The sequence below is a fragment of the Schistocerca americana genome, chromosome 10 (assembly GCF_021461395.2).
Source record: "Schistocerca americana isolate TAMUIC-IGC-003095 chromosome 10, iqSchAmer2.1, whole genome shotgun sequence".
Classification (NCBI taxonomy): Eukaryota; Metazoa; Arthropoda; class Insecta; order Orthoptera; family Acrididae; genus Schistocerca; species Schistocerca americana.
The window spans coordinates 170,356,355-170,378,472 of record NC_060128.1 but is presented as its reverse complement, the minus strand read 5'-3'; the positions used below and the strand labels follow the sequence as shown (position 1 = coordinate 170,378,472).

Genomic DNA, 22,118 nt, shown 5'->3' with positions numbered 1-22,118 from the left:
CATAGCAACGACGAGAAATTGGAATCGGACGCTTCCCGCGACCTATATAGCTCAAATACACCTGATGATACCAAAAAAATTTAAATTGAGTGCTTCCCCTAAGATACATAAATCAACCCCAAGTGCCGATACTAAAACATCGTTCTAGGTGCGCTGTCCGGAACCGTGCAACTGCTACGGTCGCAGGTTCGAATTCTGCCTCGGGCATGGATGTGTGTGATGTCCTTAGGTTAGTTAGGTTTAAGTAGTTCTAAGTTCTAGGGGACTGATAACCACAGCAGTTGAGTCCCATAGTGCTCAGAGCCATTTGACACATTTTGAACTAAAACATCAACCACCCACACATGAAGTAAATAGTTCCAGCGCTACACTAGGCTAGCCACCACAATCAAACACAGCCACAGCCTCAAACAGAAACAGAAACACACACACACACACACACACACACACACACACACACACACACACAAACAAACAAACAAAAATACAATCAAAACAAACTCCCAACCCACCCACAACTTACCAACCCCCCACCCACCCAACCTTCACCCTCCTACCAAAAACAAAAACCCATCAACAAATAAAAATCAAAAAATAAACCAAACTCGATCACACACTACAACTTAAAAACAACTGCAACAAATCAGGTCCTCCACCATATAATCATAAAACAACCACCATCCCCCACCCACCTACATTCACAAACTTTAACACCCCCCCCCCCCCCCGCCCGAATCGCAGCCCTCCCCCCATCCTCACAAAACAAGCTTAACTAGCCACCCCCAGCCTATACATTTTACCAACAGCCCTTAAAAAACCGCGAAAAATGCAATAGTCCACAGGGACGCTCTACTGCCAACAATATTCACCTAAATGAGATTGAAGATTAGAAGAGCGCATCTTCCCCCTCCCAATGACTGACTTAACCGCCCCCTAAACCCCTCTATCGTATTAGTGTACGCCCCAGTCTCATAATTCTTGAATTCTAAACTATAGTTAACAACTAAATGATCATAACCCCTCTGGCCCAACCTGCTATAAGACGAAAAAGCATCGGAAACTACTGTACTCTTCTCTTCTATATACTCCTCAATGAACCTCACTAATTCCCTCTTCGTTCGCCCCTGCAAAAACCTGAAAACACACACTGAATACCCACCCCCAGAAACACAGCGCCCCCCCCTCCCCCCACACACCCATAAACCAACCGGAGACTTATCCCTCCCATATTTCCTCTTCCACCACCACAGGCCCACCCAACTTACCCCTGTACTTAATATATTTGGAACAAACTTCCCTATAAAACGAAAACCAGTGTAGCACCGTCCTCTTGCTCACACCAGTCTCACGTGCACAAAAACTATGGGACGATCTATAACAAAAATAATACGTCATCAAAACTATCTTTCTCATGGCCAACCTAGACCTGTCGAGCCAGGTACCACTCCTTATGGAGCCCCTTCGGCACCGCCACATGGAGCAGTCCATGGTCCGAGACGCCGAAACTCTGGCCAACTGGATATTCTGCTTGCATACGCCGCATTTCACAGCCTCCACCAAAAGCCCAAACAGTTGCAGAAACTTAATGAGGGACAACATATTACTCGCGCAAACAAAGCTGACGCTCGGCGCGCTGGCTGATGGGAGCGACTGTAAATGGGAAATGCCTTAACCCCTCATGCCACAGAAGCGCACTATTGTACTTAGAAGTCATATCCATACCTAATAAAAGCAGCGACAAATTAAATTAAACGAGTTACCACGCGACAAACAGCAAACGACAAAGCAATAACGTAAACAAAACACAAAGTTAATTCTTAACTCACGAAACCAATATCTGTTGTTCTACAGGGTGTTACAAAAAGGTACGGCCAAACTTTCAGGAAACATTCCTCACACACAAATAAAGAAAAGATGTTATGTGGACATGTGTCCGGAAACGCTTAATTTCCATGTTAGAGCTCATTTTAGTCTCGTCGGTATGTACTGTACTTCCTCGATTCACCGCCAGTTGGCCCAATTGAAGGAAGGTAATGTTGATTTCCGTGCTTGTGTTGACATGCAACTCATTGCTCTACAGTACTAGCATCAAGCACATCAGTACGTAGCATCAACAGGTTAGTGTTCATCACGAACGTGATTTTGCAGTCAGTGCAATGTTTACAAATGCGGAGTTGGCAGATGCCCATTTGATGTATGGATTAGCACGGGGCAATAGCCGTGGCCCGGTACGTTTTATCGAGACAGATTTCCAGAACGAAGGTGTCCCGACAGGAAGACGTTCGAAGCAATTGATCGGCGTCTTAGGGAGCACGGAACATTCCAGCCTATAACTCGCGACTGGGGAAGACCTAGAAAGACAAGGACATCTGCAATAGACGAGACAATTCTTCGTGCAGTTGACGATAACCCTAATGTCAGCGTCAGAGAAGTTGCTGCTGCACAAGGTAACGTTGACCACGTCACTGTATGGAGAGTGCTACGGGAGAACCAGTTGTTTCCGTACCATGTACAGCGTGTGCAGGCACTATCAGCAGCTGATTGGCCTTCACGGGTACACTTCTGCGAACGGTTCATCCAACAATGTGTCAATCTTCATTTCAGTGCAAATGTTCTCTTTACGGATGAGGCTTCATTCCAACGTGATCAAATTGTAAATTTTCACAATCGACATGTGTGGGCTGACGAGAATCCGCACGCAACTGTGCAATCACGTCATCAACACAGATTTTCTGTGAACGTTTGGGCAGGCATTGTTGGTGATGTCTTGATTGGGCCCCATGTTCTTCCACCTACGCTCAATGGAGCACGTTATCATGATTTCATACGGGATACTCTACCTGTGCTGCTAGAACATGTGCCTTTATAAGTACGACACAACATGTGGTTCATGCACGATGGAGCTCCTGCACATTTCAGTCGAAGTGTTCGTACGCTTCTCAACAACAGATTCGGTGACCGATGGATTGGTAGAGGCGGACCAATTCCATGGCCTCCACGCTCTCCTGATCTCAACCCTCTTGACTTTCATTTATGGGGGCATTGGAAAGCTTTTGTCTACGCAACCCCGGTACCAAATGTGGAGACTCTTCGTGCTCGTATTGTGGACGGCTGTGATACAATACGCCATTCTCCAGGGCTGCATCAGCGCACCAGGGATTCCATGTGACGGAGGACGGATGCATGTATCCTCGCTAACGGAGGACATTTTGAACATTTCCTCTGGCAAAGTGTTTGAAGTCACGCTGGTACGTTCTATTGCTGTGTGTTTCCATTCCATGATTAGTGTGATTTGAAGAGAAGTAATAAAATGAGCTCTAACATGGAAAGTAAGCGTTTCCGGACACATGTCCACATAACATATTTTCTTTCTTTGTGTGTGAGGAATGTTTCCTGAAAGTTTGGCCGTACCTTTTTTAACACCCTGTATAACAGTCACAACCGAGAAGTGCACAGTTGAAGCAGCGATACCCAAATGAGCCCAATACACCACACCGCACGCGAAACACACACACCACCAGAGAACGCCACCAACCGCAACAAGCCGACATCTACAAACACAACACACTCAAAAACTAAACACCGCGCCGTCATGACGACACACATCACGATACCCTTACGTCACGGGTCAAACCCGACGGGTGGGGTCAATACGTGGGATCGGACGCCTCCGTTGACCCGATAATTTTATTGTTATTAGACCTTTACAGCAGCAGCCAATTTATATACATGTAACATAATAATTACATCAGCAAGTAGAACTGTTTGGACATGTCACTTGTTAGCTTACAATTCCATGTTGCAGTCAATAAATTATTTTAATTTATAGAAGGGGTTGGCAACAAGCCATTTATTTAATGTTTTTCTAAATTCACGCTCTGGAAGGTCTTGTACCCTCTGCGGAAGCTCATTAAATAGTTTGTGGTCCACTAGCTCACAGCTATTGATTGACTTTCATAATATATGGTATGACGTACGTATCAAATTATTATTTCTTGTATTTCGGCCATGACTATTATTTCTGCGTTTAACTTCATGTATATATACAGATTTATAACAGTTATTATTTTACATTCGGAGAACAAAGGCTTTCAATGTTATTTACGCTGAGAACATGTAATGTCTCTGCCTTCTGCAGAAGTAATATGTTTTTAACATTATCCGAGTTTCCCCAGGGAATAAGTCCATATGACATGGTACTTCGAAAATATGCCAAATAAGCTGTTGTAACATAAGCTTCTGGTATACATTTTATAAGCCATCTTACTTAAGTGAATTACTCGGGATAATTTAACACCGATGTACACTCCTGGAAATGGAAAAAAGAACACATTGACACCGGTGTGTCAGACCCACCATACTTGCTCCGGACACTGCGAGAGGGCTGTACAAGCAATGATCACACGCACGGCACAGCGGACACACCAGGAACCGCGGTGTTGGCCGTCGAATGGCGCTAGCTGCGCAGCATTTGTGCACCGCCGCCGTCAGTGTCAGCCAGTTTGCCGTGGCATACGGAGCTCCATCGCAGTCTTTAACACTGGTAGCATGCCGCGACAGCATGGACGTGAACCGTATGTGCAGTTGACGGACTTTGAGCGAGGGCGTATAGTGGGCATGCGGGAGGCCGGGTGGACGTACCGCCGAATTGCTCACCACGTGGGGCGTGAGGTCTCCACAGTACATCGATGTTGTCGCCAGTGGTCGGCGGAAGGTGCACGTGCCCGTCGACCTGGGACCGGACCGCAGCGACGCACGGATGCACGCCAAGACCGTAGGATCCTACGCAGTGCCGTAGGGGACCGCACCGCCACTTCCCAGCAAATTAGGGACACTGTTGCTCCTGGGGTATCGGCGAGGACCATTCGCAACCGTCTCCATGAAGCTGGGCTACGGTCCCGCACACCGTTAGGCCGTCTTCCGCTCACGCCCCAACATCGTGCAGCCCGCCTCCAGTGGTGTCGCGACAGGCGTGAATGGAGGGACGACTGGAGACGTGTCGTCTTCAGCGATGAGAGTCGCTTCTGCCTTGGTGCCAATGATGGTCGTATGCGTGTTTGGCGCCGTGCAGGTGAGCGCCACAATCAGGACTGCATACGACCGAGGCACACAGGGCCAACACCCGGCATCATGGTGTGGGGAGCGATCTCCTACACTGGCCGTACACCACTGGTGATCGTCGAGGGGACACTGAATAGTGCACGGTACATCCAAACCGTCATCGAACCCATCGTTCTACCATTCCTAGACCGGCAAGGGAACTTGCTGTTCCAACAGGACAATGCACGTCCGCATGTATCCCGTGCCACCCAACGTGCTCTAGAAGGTGTAAGTCAACTACCCTGGCCAGCAAGATCTCCGGATCTGTCCCCCATTGAGCATGTTTGGGACTGGATCAAGCGTCGTCTCACGCGGTCTGCACGTCCAGCACGAACGCTGGTCCAACTGAGGCGCCAGGTGGAAATGGCATGGCAAGCCGTTCCACAGGACTACATCCAGCATCTCTACGATCGTCTCCATGGGAGAATAGCAGCCTGCATTGCTGCGAAAGGTGGATATACACTGTACTAGTGCCGACATTGTGCATGCTCTGTTGCCTGTGTCTATGTGCCTGTGGTTCTGTCAGTGTGATCATGTGATGTATCTGACCCCAGGAATGTGTCAATAAAGTTTCCCCTTCCTGGGACAATGAATTCACGGTGTTCTTATTTCAATTTCCAGGAGTGTATTTTGTGTGTTGCTCTCAGGACAATTTGTCATCTAGGTATACCCCCAACCAGTAGGACGCATGGTCATACGTTACTTTAATATCGTTAATAGTGTCCCCTTGAAACTACTGAGAAACCAACGTACCAAGAGCCACCTTTGAGAGCGGTAATTATACAAGACCAGCTACAATCATTAACACAAATTTAATCCAAAGCACAAAAACGTGAACAAATCACTTTAAATGCCTTTCTGCCGCGCGTTTCAGGCGGTGACGTTCAGATTATGGTTTCATTGTGAAAATAATTCAACCACAAGAGGAGAAACTGATTTCCACAACTACATCCACTCCAGCGCAGATCTCTAAGTAGCATCGTGTACAACAAAACTAAACACCAGGAGCAAACAATAAGCAATAATGATCGATGAAAATCTTTTCCATATGCATTGTACAATTACAATACTAGTACCTACTATCGCTAGTAAGCAACACAGGAATCACATTGGAGAGGTGTATTCTCTTTATTTTCTTCTCGTCCTCCACTACTCTCGGTTGCACACACATCACATCATTGTCAATGCGGTCTTCTGGCATTATTCTGGTACATGTTTTATATACAGTTTTAGCACTTCCCGGCACTTTACAACAACACACCTTACAAAAAAAACGACGCGTTTTGGAGATGTCTGTAAAGCGGTGTTTCATGTAAAATACAACCATTCATAACATACAAGTATAAATACGAACTCCACCAAATACGTCAGTATACCTTCGCAAGGGTTATTTATGTTCCATGATCACAAGCAGTGCAATCGAGATTCGGCGCGCTCAAAGTTCAAGAAAGTATAAGTGCATGTCAAGATTTAGGTTTCATTGGGGTTACTTTGCGCCAGTGGAGTTGTGTGGCAACTAACTTCATCAACTATTTTTCGGAATTGTTTATCAATAGTACTGTATTACTAGTCGTGCGTGTGTATTGTTTGTGCTTTGTTAGTGCTACAACCCTTTTCTCAGCTGCTGCAAAACAAACATGCTAGGAATTCATAGCGAAAAACCTTGAACCATCGATATGCATAGGCGGCTGATATTGCAACTCGAGTGGCAACAGTGTTACATGGTTATTTCCACCGGTTCGTTGTATTTAATAGTTCAGATATAATCGTGGAGAAGCTACACTGTTTTGTGTATTCAAAAACACTGGGATTACGTAGTCTTTATATGATGTGACGAGTTTGAAAAAATCATTTAAAAATCAATAATTATAAAATTACGAAGATATACTGTTTAGCCTTATTTCTCGCATTCATTTGTAACAGAAACAACTGTAAACGACAAATGTAAGAATTTAGAGACTTTTCCCGACATATAACGATCAGAACGAGGGTACTTATACTCAGTGCTTTTTTTTCTAAGGAAAAAGTTTGAGGATACTCCGACATGGGATATAATGCTGCAAAAATTAGTTATAACTGAAGCATGAGATGCCACCTGTCTGCTTTTAGCCATGACGTCATCAACATGTCGGACTAAAAAAGAAAATGGTATCGGACTCTTCAGTTGACTTTGCTCAAATGAAGCAGGAGATACCGAGAAAAACATACAAGAGAATGTGGTATCGAACACTTCAGTTTACGTCACTTCAAATGAAGCATGCGATTGAGTGTACGCATATCCGTTTAGCACTACTAACGCCCACTATTAGTGGTAGTGGGCGAGGGCACTACATGCTTGTCGAACTGGCTGCCAGCGATTCAGTTGTGGAGAACGGTTGCTGCAACTTCGAAATGCTTGAAACAGTCAATGACATCGATTTTCCCACCAAAATCTGCATTAGTATCATTCGTATTGCAATTACCAACACGAAAAAATGAAATAAAAAATTTACGTCCGTGAAATAAATCTTTGGCACTCTTCCAAGTTCTTAACATCGTAAAAAAATTACTTTGTCGACGAAAAAGTTTAGGGATACGCATCCCCCAGAAAAAGAGCACTGCTTATAGTGATAATGAATTTTCGGACTTCGCATCTTCTGCCAGTTGACACGCAGACAAGAGATTTACTATTAGTACAGGAGCCTGGAGAGTTTCCACACTTATTATAAGAAAGGATGTGAGAACAGAGGCAATGTCGAAATGTTCTGTTAGCCGAATATAGGCATGACCTAATACACTTCTGCATATTATACGCATTGTTAACTGTTTGAACTTTCGCTCATTCTGTAACAAAAAAAGAAAAAAGAAAAAAGAGAAAACGGAATATGCTTTACATATTTGCTGTGAAAGTTTCATCTGTGTACATGCAACCAATGACGTTACGTGTACAAGTTTGCAGATCATCCACAGTTGACTTTTGATTTTGTTGTAGGATTATATCGTATGATGGTAGTTTTTTCTTCTTTCGAACATGAGGTAAAAAACAGTGGCGTAAAATGTGGTTACTTGAAACAGTGGGGTAACTTGAAACTATTTGCAGTTATTCTGTTGTTAATATTGAGATCTTGCTGTGGGTAGTATACCTGTTAGCTTTGTGAATCATTCTGTACAACCACACAATGAGCAGCAGTTTTAGCTAGAGAATGAAGTAAACAAATGAATTTCTTATCCTCTAAAATACGTCGTTTGGAGTGGAGCATTCAGCAATGCACTTGAAGCGGTGTCATGTGATGTTCACCCAGGCCAAATGATGAGAGAAATGACGAACAAAAAGGAGGAAGAAAAAACGTAGCTGTCCACGAAAGGCATAAGTTTCGAGTTAGAGTCTCGCTGATGATTTATGTTGCTGACCAGTAGTGTGCCTTATTCCTGTAGAGGTCAATATTTCCCTTATGGTTAACAATCGCAAAGGAGGTGAACAGACTTCCATCGAGCATCACCAGAAACTTACAGTAACTGAACCGTGATTTATTTTCGAAGAATATTCTTAAGAATTTATTTTATTTACTAGCGAGTCATCAAGAATATTAATACATTTAATTACACGATGTTAGCATGGAAGTAGTTGCCAGGAAGTAACTGATGAAATCATAACCAAATTCCTTTTAACAAACGGGAATTTTATTCACTTTAATAGTGCCTACAAGCATTTTTTTTAAAGAAACAGATTTAAAATTATAATCAGAAAGCACCCTCTAAATGTCAAAGTTATAATTTATTCAGAGGCAGAAAGAAACAAGTTTTGACTGTATGAGCTTTCGGGCAGAGAACCTTGCCGCTCCCTTTTGACACGGCCGTAGTTATGACCGCTCACAACAACCTCAGAGACTACACTGGTGCAAATCTACAACACACCAGATAACTTTAAACTGAGAGTTTTAACAATTTACACAAGCACACAAACTATGCACCCCCTGTAGGAGGGATGGAAATGGTACAAAACACTAACAATCAAAATATTAACCTTTCCACTGAAGGTGAAACTTGATTTTAACTTCTAAGAAAAGTCTTACGGTGGTAGCTTTATATACTAAAATGGTCGTTTAAATAAAAGCCCACGAAATGCAATCTGATATAAAATTCTTCAAGGTTGCCAAACAATAGTTAAGATGCTCTACAGTACACAGATACCGCCTCTCAAGATCATAGGCAATAATATCAAAGTTTCCAAAGACAAAACATATTTCAGTTATTAGCCCGTTACACTCCAAGCAATAAATTCGTTAACACACCAAATCCGACAAACATGACAATCTACCAACGTTCGGTAGATTGATAGGGAGATTACCGAACAACCCGATCCACAGGTTGCTCTAACCCGCCCCTACTCCACAAGGGAAAAACGGACCACCCAATTTATAAACAACCACCTTCCCGCGGGTGGGCAAACGGAGAAGAATGGTGGGACGACCCCAAAGCAAAACGGCTGGTGACCTCACCAAGAAAACAAGTAGAATGTAACAAGAGTAAATTAAACAACATATCACCAATCACTTAACTTCTAATAAACTGCGATTTCTCGAGAAGGCCTGGCGCAGCACCCCCAAATCGCTCACCCGAACCGTCCGCTGCCAGCCGCTTCAACGGACGCAGGAAGGCGCGCCGATCTCCCTTCTCACGGCGTCGCAGCTCGCACCGGCCAGACCGATATCGTGGGTTGACTCCTGTTGCTCTCTTGTGAACCGCGGCCCACTGGACTCACGTGGCGGCCTGACATGGGCCGACGCTCAAGATGGACAAGTCATCTTGTGTCTCAGTGCTCGATCGACCAACCGATCGATCCAACCGCCAATGACCATTGCCTGACCAAACCCGAGCAGACTGGCGGCCTAACGCGCAGACTCATATGCAGGAACTAAGCCCCGACCGGATGACCACTCGCTCAGTTCTCTAACTGGCGGAGTGGAAAGACTCTCATTTTGCTGGCTTTAAAGGTTGTTCCGAACGACAGACAGACACTAACTGCCTAACAAATACGGACGAGAGACAGACCCAGACTCCCCACTGGCGACTTTTTTTTTTCTTTTATTGAGTTTCGATTCCCCCTAAAGGGGGCGGGATGGCAGCAGCTTATTACGCCGCTCTTCAGCCTACAGAATTTGTTTTAAAAAGGTGAAGATAATAAAAAATAATAACAGTTGGCGATAAAATCGGTGACTTAAAGGTAAAAATGGCAGAAAATTCTGGAGCGTAAAACATAAAACACAGGGTCGATGAAGCTAATAAAATACACAGGAAGCAGAAAAATAATAGACAGACAATTAAAAAACACGGGGACAGTCTGGGTTCTGTTCGCAAGAGATATAAAAAGCATACCCAGCGACAGCATGATTTCTGTTCGCAACACTGTGGAAGGATGCACAACACTGAACACTCACTTAAACACTGCGCTAAAAGTTGGCACAAATACGACATACCACACCCGAGAGCAGGTAGGGGGAAACTGGTCAGATGACGGGATAAAGGGAGGGGGGGGGGGAGGAGAGGAAAAGTGTAGGGGGAGGGGGGGAAAGGAGCCAATGGAAGATGAGGATCCATAAGAGGGGTGGGGGAGCTGATCTGACGTGCCAGGGAGTGGGGAAGGCAGAGGAGGTGTACAAAGGGACTCGGGGAGGGGGGGGGGGGAGAAAGGAGATAGGGAGAGGATAGGCGGGGAGAAAACACAGGATGGAACGGGGGAGGAAGAGGGAGCCCAGGGAAAGGACGGAAGAAAGGAGGGGGGGTGAGGATCAGAGTTGATAGGAGGGATAAATGGACGGAGAGAGGACATCATCTGGGAGGGGGGGTTGATGGAAGCCACCTTGGGAAAGGAGATGTAGGGTGTAGAGATGGAGGGTAGGGGGGACACAACGGTGAAGACGTGGCAGGGGGCGGGGATGGGAGAGGAGAGGAGCAACCAGGGGGTGAGGGGGTTCAAGAAAGCGGGAGGTGTAGAGGATGCGGATATGTTCGAGGAATAGGAGGAGATGGGGGAAAGGAATGAGATCATAGAGGATCCGCGTGGGGGACGGGAGGTGCATACGGAAGGCGAGGCGGAGTGCATGACGCTCAAGGATCCCCACTGGCGAGCTCATTGCAACTTTCCCTTTTCACACCAGAGGGAGACACCAAAGCTGCGATTGCCACAGTGGCGCCACCGCCATAAACGGAGGGCGACTGCTTCACACTACGTGCTGCGACGCGCTCTTCAAAACAGCAATTTTTACCACGGCTCAGTAACATACTAGATCATGCATACAATCACCCAACGGGACATTTCGGCGTTCCCCCCATTCACACATTCTTTCTTTATGACACGTGTGGAAACTTTCCGGACTCCTGCAACAATAGTAAATCTCTTGCCTCAGGTCAGTGTCAGCAGCACAGGATATGAAATATGTAAATTCATGATCAGTTTACGGAAATAATCTGTATACTGTTTTAAATGCCTTGCCATCGTGGTTCTAACCGATAGATGTTGGACAATGTCTCTAATCTCGTCCCGTTGCCGTTTACATGTTTTCTCTAAAAACTGGCTGCGAGAAACAAAGCAAAGCATCACTTATAATTGAAGACTTGAAATAAAAAAAAAATTATAAGCGCCATAACAAATTTTGAAGTTTTGTGTGAAATGGGACCTATATACGAAACCTGACAAAGTATAGAAGGCCCTAACTGCAACGAATTTGAAATGGAATATCAAATGCAATCAACAGATGGCACGCAATTTAACAGCCACTGCCGGCTCTGTTCCGAACGATTACTCTTCGGTGTTAGATAAAATGGCGGAGGCATTAGAACTTAGTAAGAGTTTGAGTGGAGTGAAACAGAGAATTAAAGAAGAGGGTACTGCGGCAGTAGTGAGGAAAAATGAAGGGAAACAATACGTAAGTTTAAGTAATAAATGTTCTCCTGCAAAAGCTCATTCAGCACAGGAGAACGTCTAGATTAGATTAGATTAGTTTTTCGTTCCATAGGTCCATGCTGAGGAGATCCTCGTGGATGTGGAACACGTCAATATTATTATTTTAAGCTGAAATAACAATACCAATAGTATGAATATATACAATACATCATTTGTTTCTATTAAAAAATTCGTCAATGGAGTAGAAGGAGTTGGCCACTAGAAAGTCATTCAGGTTCCTTTTAAACTGATCTTTATTTGTAACTAAATTTTTTATGTTTGCTGGCAAATGATTGAAGATGACTGTTCCTGAGTGGACCCCTTTTTGAACTAAAGTAAGTGCTTTTAAGTCCTTGTGCAGATCATTTTTATTCCTGGTACTGTGTGTATGAACTGAGCTGTTTGTTAGAAAGAGATATATTATTTAGGGCAAATTTCATTAAGGAGTAAATATACTGAGAGGCAGTAGTTAGTATACCCAGTTCTTTGAAGAGGTTTCTGCAGGACGTCCGTGAATTTACTCCACAAATAATACGTATTACACACTGTTGGACTCTGAAAACTTTTGTTTGACTTGAAGAGTTACCCCAAAATATTATGCCATATGACATTATGGAATGAAAGTAGGCAAAGTATGCAAGCTTTTTCATTTTTATGTCGTCTATGTCAGTTAACACTCGAATTGCAAATACAGATTTGTTAAGGCATTTCTGCAGTTATGTGGTGTGCTCCTCCCAACTGAATTTATTATCAAGTTGTAATCTCAGGAATTTAAGACTGTCAACCTCTTCTATCTGCTCTTCTTCATACTTTATTCTCACGCTGGGTGGAAACCTCTTACAGGTTCTGAATTGCATATAGTGAGTCTTTTCGGAGTTTAATGTCAGTGAGTTGGCTTTAAACCATTTATTAATATCCATAAAAACATCATTAGCAGATCTCTAGAACTACACTCAACATGCTATTTATTGTAATACTTGTGTCATCTGCAAACAAAACGAACTCTGCTTCTGGCAGTGTAACTGATGATAGATCATTAATGTACACAAGAAAAAGCCTAAGATGGATCCTTGTGGGACACCACAAGTAATTTCTTCCCATTCTGATGATGACTGATGACTTAATTCACTAGTCCTTGCACTGACACCATTTGCTTCCTGTTACCGAGGTATGACTTGAACCATTTTGCAGCACTGCCCGTGACACCTTAGAATTCTAATTTATTTAAAAGGATGTTGTGGTTCACACAATCAAATGCCTTTGACAAATTACAGAAAATACCTGCAGCTAGTAATTCGTTATTTAATGAATTAAGTACAATTTCACTGTAGGTGTAAATAGCCTTCTCGATATCAGAACCCTTCAAAAATCCAAAATGTGTTCATGATAAAATGTTATTTGTGGTCAGATGGTTGAGAAGCTGCCTGTACATTACTTTTTCTAAAATATTTGAGAATGCTGGCAAAAGTGAAATCGGTATGTAGTTTTATGGTATCTCTTTATCCCCTTTCTTGAATAGGGGCTTAACGTCTACATATTTTATCTAGTCAGGAAATGTCCCAGTTATAATTGACTGGCTACACAAGTAACTTAGAATTGTACTAAACTCACAAGAAAATGCCTTAATTAACTTTGTTGATACTGATAGCTAACCTACACCATAACTGCAAACACTGTTTATTCTTGAGTAACAAAAGGTATTGTTCCACAAATGTAAAGGACTTAATGCAGCAATCAAGACAAACAAAGCCATTTATCTTCAGTAACATGAATGCAACTGACTTCTTACAGGTCAAGAAAGCAACAGACTGTCAGTTAACACAGCAAATCTAAACATATACAAAGTACAGCACAGCCCCGGGATCTACGATATTTCCAAACAGGGGCAAATCGATTTTTCAATCATATGTTCATTCTGTGGCGCACATATTTCTGAAGAGTTTGATATATAAAACATACATACCTCAAAAAAAGTTTTGCATTACCTTGGTACCGAGAGTTCAGGAAACTGTACAGAAAATTGGAATAAAAAATCATTTCCGCCCTTTTTATTGCTCATGAGAACCACACATTGCATGTTGTATCACTATACAGCGAGACCTTCAGCGGTGGTGGTCCAGATAGCTGTACACACCGGTACCTCTAATACCCAGCAGCACGTCCTCCTGCATTGATGCATGCCTATACTCGTCATGGCATACTATCCACAATTTCATCAAGGCACTGTTTGTTAAGATTGTCGCATTCCTCAACGGTGATTCGGCGTAGATCCCTCAGAGTGGTTGGTGGGTCACATCGTCCATAAACAGCCCTTTTCAATCTCTCCCAAGTATGTCGATAGGGTTCATGTCTGGAGGATATGCTGGCCACTCTAGTCGAGCGACGTCGTTATCCTGAAGAAAGTCATTCACAAGATGTGCAGGGTTGGGGGCGCGAATGCCTCACCAGTATGCTGTCGATATGGTTGCACTATCGGTTGGAGGATGGCATTCGCGTATCATACAACCGTTACGGCTACTTCCATGACCACCAGCGGCCCCACATAATGCCACCCCAAAATAGCAGAGAACCTCCACCCTGCTGCACTCGGTGGTCAGTGTGTCAGAGGTGTTCAGCCTGACTGGATTGCCTCCAAACACGTCTCTGACGATTGTCTGGTTGGAAGCATAAGCGACACTCATTGGTGAAGAGAACGTGATGCCAATCCTGAGCAGTCCATTCGGCATGTTGCTGGGCCCATCTGTACCGCGCTGCATGTGGTCTCGTGGTTACAATGATGGACCTCGCCATGGACGTTGGGAATGAAGTTGCGCATCACGCAGCCTATTGCACACAGTTTGAGTCGTAACATGACGCCCTTTGGCTGCACAAAAAGCATTATTCAACTTGGAGGCGTTGCTGTCAGGGTTCCTCCGAGCCATAATCTATAGATAGCGGTCATCGATTGCAGTAGTAGCCCTTGGGCGGCCTAAGCGAGGTATGTCATCGACAGTTCCTGTCTCTCTGTATCTCCTCCACGTCCGAACAACATCGCTTTGGTTCACTCTAAGACGCCTGGACACTTTCCTTGTTGAGAGCCCTTCCTGGCTCAAAGTAACACTGCGGACGTGATCGAACCGCGGTATTGGCCGTCTAGGCGTGGTTGAACTACAGACAACACGAGCCGTGTATCTGCATTCTGTTGGAATGACGAACTGAACGGCTATCGGACCCCATCCGTCTGACTGACGCTGCTTTGCATGTTTGTTTACTTTTTTGGGCAGGTTTAGTGAAATTTCTGAACAGTCAAAGGGACTGTGTCTGTGATAAAATATCCACAGTCAACGTCTATCTTCAGGAGTTCTGGGAACAGGGGTGATGCAAAACTTTTTTTGATGTGTGTATTTGTTCGAGGAAATGTAAGGATGTTATTCGATCTTAAGTGTGCCAAAGTGCAGTATACACGCCTCTACACACAGCATTCTTCTATCGCACATCAATGTATTTCGCTCTGTGGCATTCAAACGAGTATATTTTGTAATAGAAGCCATCAAATCTATATTCAGGAGACTGGAAATTAAAATATCCTGTAATGCATCTCCTGCTCCCAGTCGGCCGCTTGATATCCTATCCCTGTTAAAAAAAGACAATTAATAATCGGTTGGATTATTTGTGACCGGCAGAAGAAGAACTCTCCAGAAAATTTGCATTCTTTATTACCTATTAGCTAGTAACGTTCTCTTCTGTGTGACATAAAATTAAATACAGGAAACACAAAACCAGTGGCCGGCTGGGGTGGCCGAGCGGTTCTGGGCGCTACAGTCTGGAAACGCGCGACCGCTACGGTCGCAGGTTCGAATGCTGCCTCGGGCATGGGTGTGTGTGATGTCCTTAGGTTAGTTAGGTTTAAGTAGTTCCAAGTTCTAGGGGACTGATGACCTCAGATGTTAAGTCCCATAGTGCTCAGAGCCATTTGAACCATAAAACCAGTAAAGGCAAGAGACAAGCAAGAGAGAACACATTTCTTCAGTCCTTAGGTACCAACATTTTTCTATAATCTTGCTACAGCTTTCTTTACACGGCGTGCTTTCCTTTCTGCGAAAGAATCTATTACCTCATCAAAGTTCGTCAAATGTTTTGCTACATGGAAAACCAAAATTTCGTTGTGTGATACTGAAAAATCTGGTAATACGAATAGTACCCAAGACTGTTGCGGTTTCTCGATTTGATTACGTCATTTTGTCACTGTGCGCTAGATAAAACGAAATAGGCCTTCCTAATATTGCACATACAATACTGTAATACATGCTAAATACGCGAGACTGTTTTGGCACAAATGGTCATTTTTAGATAGTTCATTTAGCTAAATAACGCGACAGAACATAATTCACTAGTACTGAATGACATGAATTAAGAATTAAGACACAAAGGAAGTACAGACATTGGTTGCGAGTGGCTATTGATTTAAATCAACGGCCACCGTGTCCGGATAGCACATCTGCCTAGTAAGCACGAGGCTTGGATCTGATCCCCGGTCTGGCAAAAAATTTCCAACTTTCCCCATTGATTTAAATCTATGCCTACTAGCAGTCAACGGCTGCAGTTCCATTGAGTATTAAATCTTAATACTTCTTGTGCAGATAAAGCCCTTAAATAATTTCACAGTGCTTCCATGAATGGACCAGTGATCCATTCATGAAAGCAAGCAGTGATTCAGTGGTGGCAACACCGTAACGTCTGCTATGCACGTCATTAGATAGGAAGTTGCGGCAAATAGTATAAATCTAAATACACCCATGGAAAGTAGATCAGATTCATTTGGTAGTGGTGTACACCTAGTAGAGCTGGAATAATCTATGTTATCAACATACACAATCCAATTTGAACCCAACACTACATCAAATAACACAGTTTTCTTTATGCATTTACCTCGGTTCTTCACTGTAACCTGCAACTTTCAAACTAAGATAGCTGGCCGTGGTGGCCAAGCGGTTCTAGGCGCTACAGTCTGGAGCCGCGCGACCGCTACGGTCGCAGATTCGAATCCTGCCTCGGGCATGGATGTGTGTGATGTCCTTACGTTAGTTAGGTTTAAGTAGTTCTAAGTCTAGGGGACTGATGACCTCAGAAGTTAAGTCCCATAGTGCTCAGAGCCATTTGAACCATTTTTTGAAACTAAGATAGTGACGTATTTCTCAACTGTTAACTCAGTTCACCATAGCTAGATGCCAGCAGCTATCGAATGACATTTTGCACAGTTATCATTTGACAGCATCTCTCTGTCACCGTGGCGTTCTGCGTTGCTGGCTTGGAAATCCAGCTCATATGGTGTGTAGCAATCGTTCCGCATTCACTGTACTATCTGTGCTCCTTCCTTGCTGAAATTCCGCTTGTCTTTTGACCCATTCTGCCTGCCGCACCACATATAAGATTCAGCGATGTTACATCTCTTTTCGGCTTTGTTGTGTAGTAGCCAAAAACCAGATCAATGGCACTTTAAATGTTACTGTAATTCGTGAAGTTTCCTTCAGTTTACCTGTGCAGTCCTGTCCCACTTTACTGAACACTTTCTGGACTTGTTCCTCTGTTGTTGCTGTTTCAGGACGAACTCCAAGTGGATCATAATCTAGAGAAGGGTAGTCATATTTGGCTTCAGCTGCCAATTTCTTAACCGTTGAAATTTAAGAACAACAAATTTTATAAGATTTTACTAACTTTTCATTAATTTTCGTCATCCTTCTGTAGCAAAACTGATACTGCAGTTTATCTGTTTGCATGAGGCACGTAACTTTAAAAAGATGTATGAAGATATCTATTCCACATATCAGATAGTCTCATGCTTTATGTTATTCAACATTTACAAAGATAACAAACCAAAATTTTACTGCCATCTTTGCACCAAAGTGATGATGCTCTTGTAAGAACAAAATAACTTTAGCTGAGTGAAACTGTTATGTATATAATTCATGCTATATGTGTTAGCAGCACATAAAGACAGTAACAAAGACAAATGCATAATAAGTGCATCACAATAATTTGATCATTGCATAGTGGTAGAACTACCTCTGCAGTCGATTTTCTCGGCAAAGTAACCTAAATATATGACCACATGGTAGGAATGAAATGCATATTGTCAGACTAATAATAAAAGTATATTTTATTTAGTATCGACAGAGGACGAACTAGTCCAAGGTTGTCATCACAAATTAGAACCAGGCACTCTTTTCTGATTACATCTCTTATTATTTTCCAGACATAAAAGATATTTATTAATATCTTCCCAGTTAGCTTTTTCTACTCACATACCAACTTGTACAAGTTCCAGCATCATGTTAACATAATACATAGCTCGTCCATTTCTGCCAACCAAATTCTGTTGCATGAGGTATTTATAACATTTTCATTAACAAGATAACATATTCCATTCTTAAAGAGCTGAAATACAATTAAAGCTCTTAATTTACAGAGTTATTAACTTCTTGCGTTTTGAGCTATTAAATCTTCATTTTAATATTTGATAGACTGTAAATATCGAACAATAACTAATGAAATGAATAAAGGTTCATCAATTTTAAACTGGTAATTTTACATATCAATTCACTCCATAATTAGTATTAAAATTTTCACAAGGAATTTTTGTCATTCACTACAATATTTTTATGTGGAACTATTAACAAAACGTAAAAAGTAATGAGAACTGGTATTAGCAAAAAATAAATGCAAATTGTACGTTAGTCATTCAACTATCGCTCAGTGTGATAAAATGAAGCAGCTTTTGTTTATTCATTGATGTAAGTGCGACAAAACTACACGTGGTATCGGGTTATTCACTAATGAGAAATCGTTTTCCTTCAGAAATCGTTCAATTATCGCTGAAAGTTGTACAATGGGGCCCTTCTTTTGTTAGTAAATTGATATAATCCTACAGTAATACACGGTATCGGGTTATACACTAATGGAGAATCGTGTTCTTCAATACTACCCAACTTTGACAGTTATATTACAGCGAGTGTAAATGTTTTATAATATTTTCCCCGCATTCGACCGCGTTTTCCAACGCGATTAGCGCCATCCGTGTAGAGCGGTGTACGTGACTTGTTTTTCAGCGAGCTTCGAAGCGCGCCCAGAAGGAGGGCTGAGTCTCCACGTTGCCTGGGATGTTGCAGCCCAGAGGCGGCACGCCGTCAGCTGTGAGGCTGAAGCTCTGCAGTAGCGTGCTGAACGCCAGGAACATGTTCTGGCGGGCGAACGTCTCGCCCGCGCACAGCCGCTTGCCTGCAACACACACGGGAGGGCGCTCACACACTATACGATGCACCTATAGTTCAATTCTTTTATCTTTGGCGGCTCGCGCATGCCCGCCCAGACGCGGGAGATTGATGCGTTGCCAGTTGCACGCGCCATGAGAAACAGTGCCATAGTGTAGTATAGTTCGCAAACTTACGTTTGGGGGGGGGGGGGGGAGGGCGGGGGGGGGGAGGGCGGGGGGAGGGGAGCGCGCAGTTTATGAAGTAAAGCCACCACGGCCGCATTAACCCTTTCGCTCCTTCAGAGACGTGCTCCACGCATTCCGCGCTGTGTGCGATTTTGTCATCATTGCACTGCTCGCCTGTGCAGACACATGGTGTTCCGACTGCTTTGACACACTTATCATTCGATTTCACAAAAACTATTTGGCCAAAAAATTTGATTTTTACGCATCTTCTTGACCGATACCTTCCCCCCATAAATGGCTTAATTTTGTTTCGATGTTCAACGCAGTTATTGTGCAGCATTAAATTTAGTAAACCATTGCACGAAATTTTGAAGAGTTTGCAGAGGTAAAAGTCCACAGAGTATACTTTCCGTATGGTCGATTTTAGTTGCCACTAGAAATTTCAAAAAATTACATTCAAACGAATAAAATTCAAGAAGTAAGACACTTCGATATTGATTTTAAATAAAGAAAATATTAAGCTCCGAACAAGATTTGACCTTTTTTTTTTGTAACGTATATAAACTTTTATTTACAATTTTTAACAACGACAGATTTTTACAAGAAATGGTGTGCTTGATTATTGAACGGTGAAGTACGTTTTCTCGTTTCTGTTCTGATTATTATTTTAGTGCCCTTTTGCTTAGCAGCCAAACACCTTACCAATTACGTTAACGCAGCTCGTCGTTTAGTAGAATTCCTGGAGTACATTAAAGTAGAATTCCTGGAGTACATTAAAGCATCACCATTAAATACCGACAAAAACTGTTGGTATGACTATGAATTGCTCACGTTTCGTCAAAGTACAGTAGGGAATAAACAATTGTCGCTGTTCTTTATTGCAAAAAAGCGGTTAGTGAGAATGAATTTCCTTGCTATCGCCTGAATTAGGAGGCTTATTGCTTGTTTGGTTTGATGAATTAATAGAATATGAAGCAGTTGGTATAAAGAATGCTTTTTCCAAACTTTCTTTTGTAGAAAGTCTGCTATCAAGACATTGCTTTTGTTCAATTACTTTATTTATGACTGAACGTTTCTAAAACTGAAGACACTCGTCCGTGCTCTGCACTGCAGTCGAGCTCTGGCAACGTCATTCTCTGTTCGTTGGCTGACTGTGTTTTGTGACGTCAGATGTGCAGAAGGAACCTAAACTCGGCCGCCGTCGTAAATGACGCGCACTTTAGTACAAGGAAGACACCGCAAATTTTTAGAATGCCATGTTCCTAAAAAAAAAAAAGAAATGTTTCATATATGTCAGGCAACGGCCTTGCCGCAGTGGCTACACCGGTTCCCGTCAGATCACCGATAGGTGACCATCCAGGCTGCCATGCGCTGTTGCCATTTTTCGGGGTGCACTCAGCCTCGTGATGCCAATTGAGGAGCTACTCGACCGAATAGTAGCGGATTCGGTCAAGAATACCATCTTACGACAGGGACAGCGGTGTGCTGACCCCACGCCCCTCCTATCCGCATCCTCCACTGTGGATGACACGGCGGTCGGATGGTCCCGGTAGGGCACTCGTGGCCTGAAGACTGAGTGCTTTTTTTCATATATGACAACTACATGGTGACAATTATTGAACTATACGAAATAAAATCGTCATAACTTCTGAACGATTTGCGTTAGGACGTTCAAAATGCGCAGCTCGCCGCGGGGCATGATGGGAGTCAGTACGCGCAATATGGTTTGGTTTAGCAACTTTAATTTGGATAGGTTCGACAATAAGCAGATTTAGAAAACATCGTTCTGGTGAAACACAACTAGCTCTTTACTCGCACGAAGTGTTGAGTGCTACCGAAAAGGGATTTCAAATTCATTCCGTATTTCTAGATTTCTTGAAGGCTCTTGACACTGTACCACACAAGCAGCTTGTCGTGAAATATCTTGCTTACGGAATATCGTCACAGTTATGTGACTGGATTCGAGATTTCCTGTCTGAGAGATCACAGTTAGTAGTAATCGACGGAAAGTCATCGAGGAAAGCAGAAGTGATTTCTGGCGTTCCCCAAGGTAGTGTTGTAGACCATTTGCTGTCCCTAACCTATATAAACGATTTGGGAGACAATCTGAACAGCCGACTCAGATTGTTTGCAGATGAGTGTCGTTTATCGCCGGCCGGATTGGCAAAGCGGTTCTAGGCGCTACAGTCTGGAACCGCGCGACCGCTACGGTCACAGGTTCGAATCCTGCCTCGAGCATGGATGTGTGTGATGTCCTTAGGTTAGTTAGGTTTAAGTAGTTCTAAGTTCTAGGGGACTGCCGGCCGCGGTGGTCTAGCGGTTCTAGGCGCTCAGTCCGGAACCGCGCGACTGCTACGGTCGCAGGTTCGAATCATGCCTCGGGCATGGATGTTTATGATGTCCTTAGGTTAGTTAGGTTTAAGTAGTTCTAAGTTCTAGGGGACTGATGACCACAGATGTTAAGTCCCATAATGCTCAGAGCCATTTGAACCATTTGAGTTCTAGGGGACTGATGACCTCAGAAGTTAAGTCCCATAGTGCTCAGAGCCATTTGAACCATTTGTCGTTTATCAAGTAGTAAAATCATCGTAATATCAAAACTAATTGCAAAACGATTTAGAAAAGATATCTGTATAGTGCGAAAATTGGCAGTTGACCCTAAATAACGAAAAGTGTGAGGTC

The 22,118-nt window shown here is 43.3% G+C and overlaps 1 protein-coding gene across 2 annotated transcripts in view; it reads right to left on the bottom strand.

Annotated features, from left to right (window-relative positions):
- Nucleotides 1-18,131: 18,131 nt before the first annotated feature.
- LOC124552620 (probable cytochrome P450 304a1) overlaps nt 18,132-22,118 on the bottom strand; it is a 121,940-nt gene continuing 117,953 nt past the window's right edge. For both annotated transcript variants that reach the window (XM_047126946.1, XM_047126947.1), the window contains exon 9: nt 18,132-19,276. In XM_047126946.1, coding sequence (XP_046982902.1) covers nt 19,104-19,276 — 173 coding nt within the window. In that variant the 3' untranslated portion in view covers nt 18,132-19,103. The remainder of the gene's footprint in view (nt 19,277-22,118) is intronic.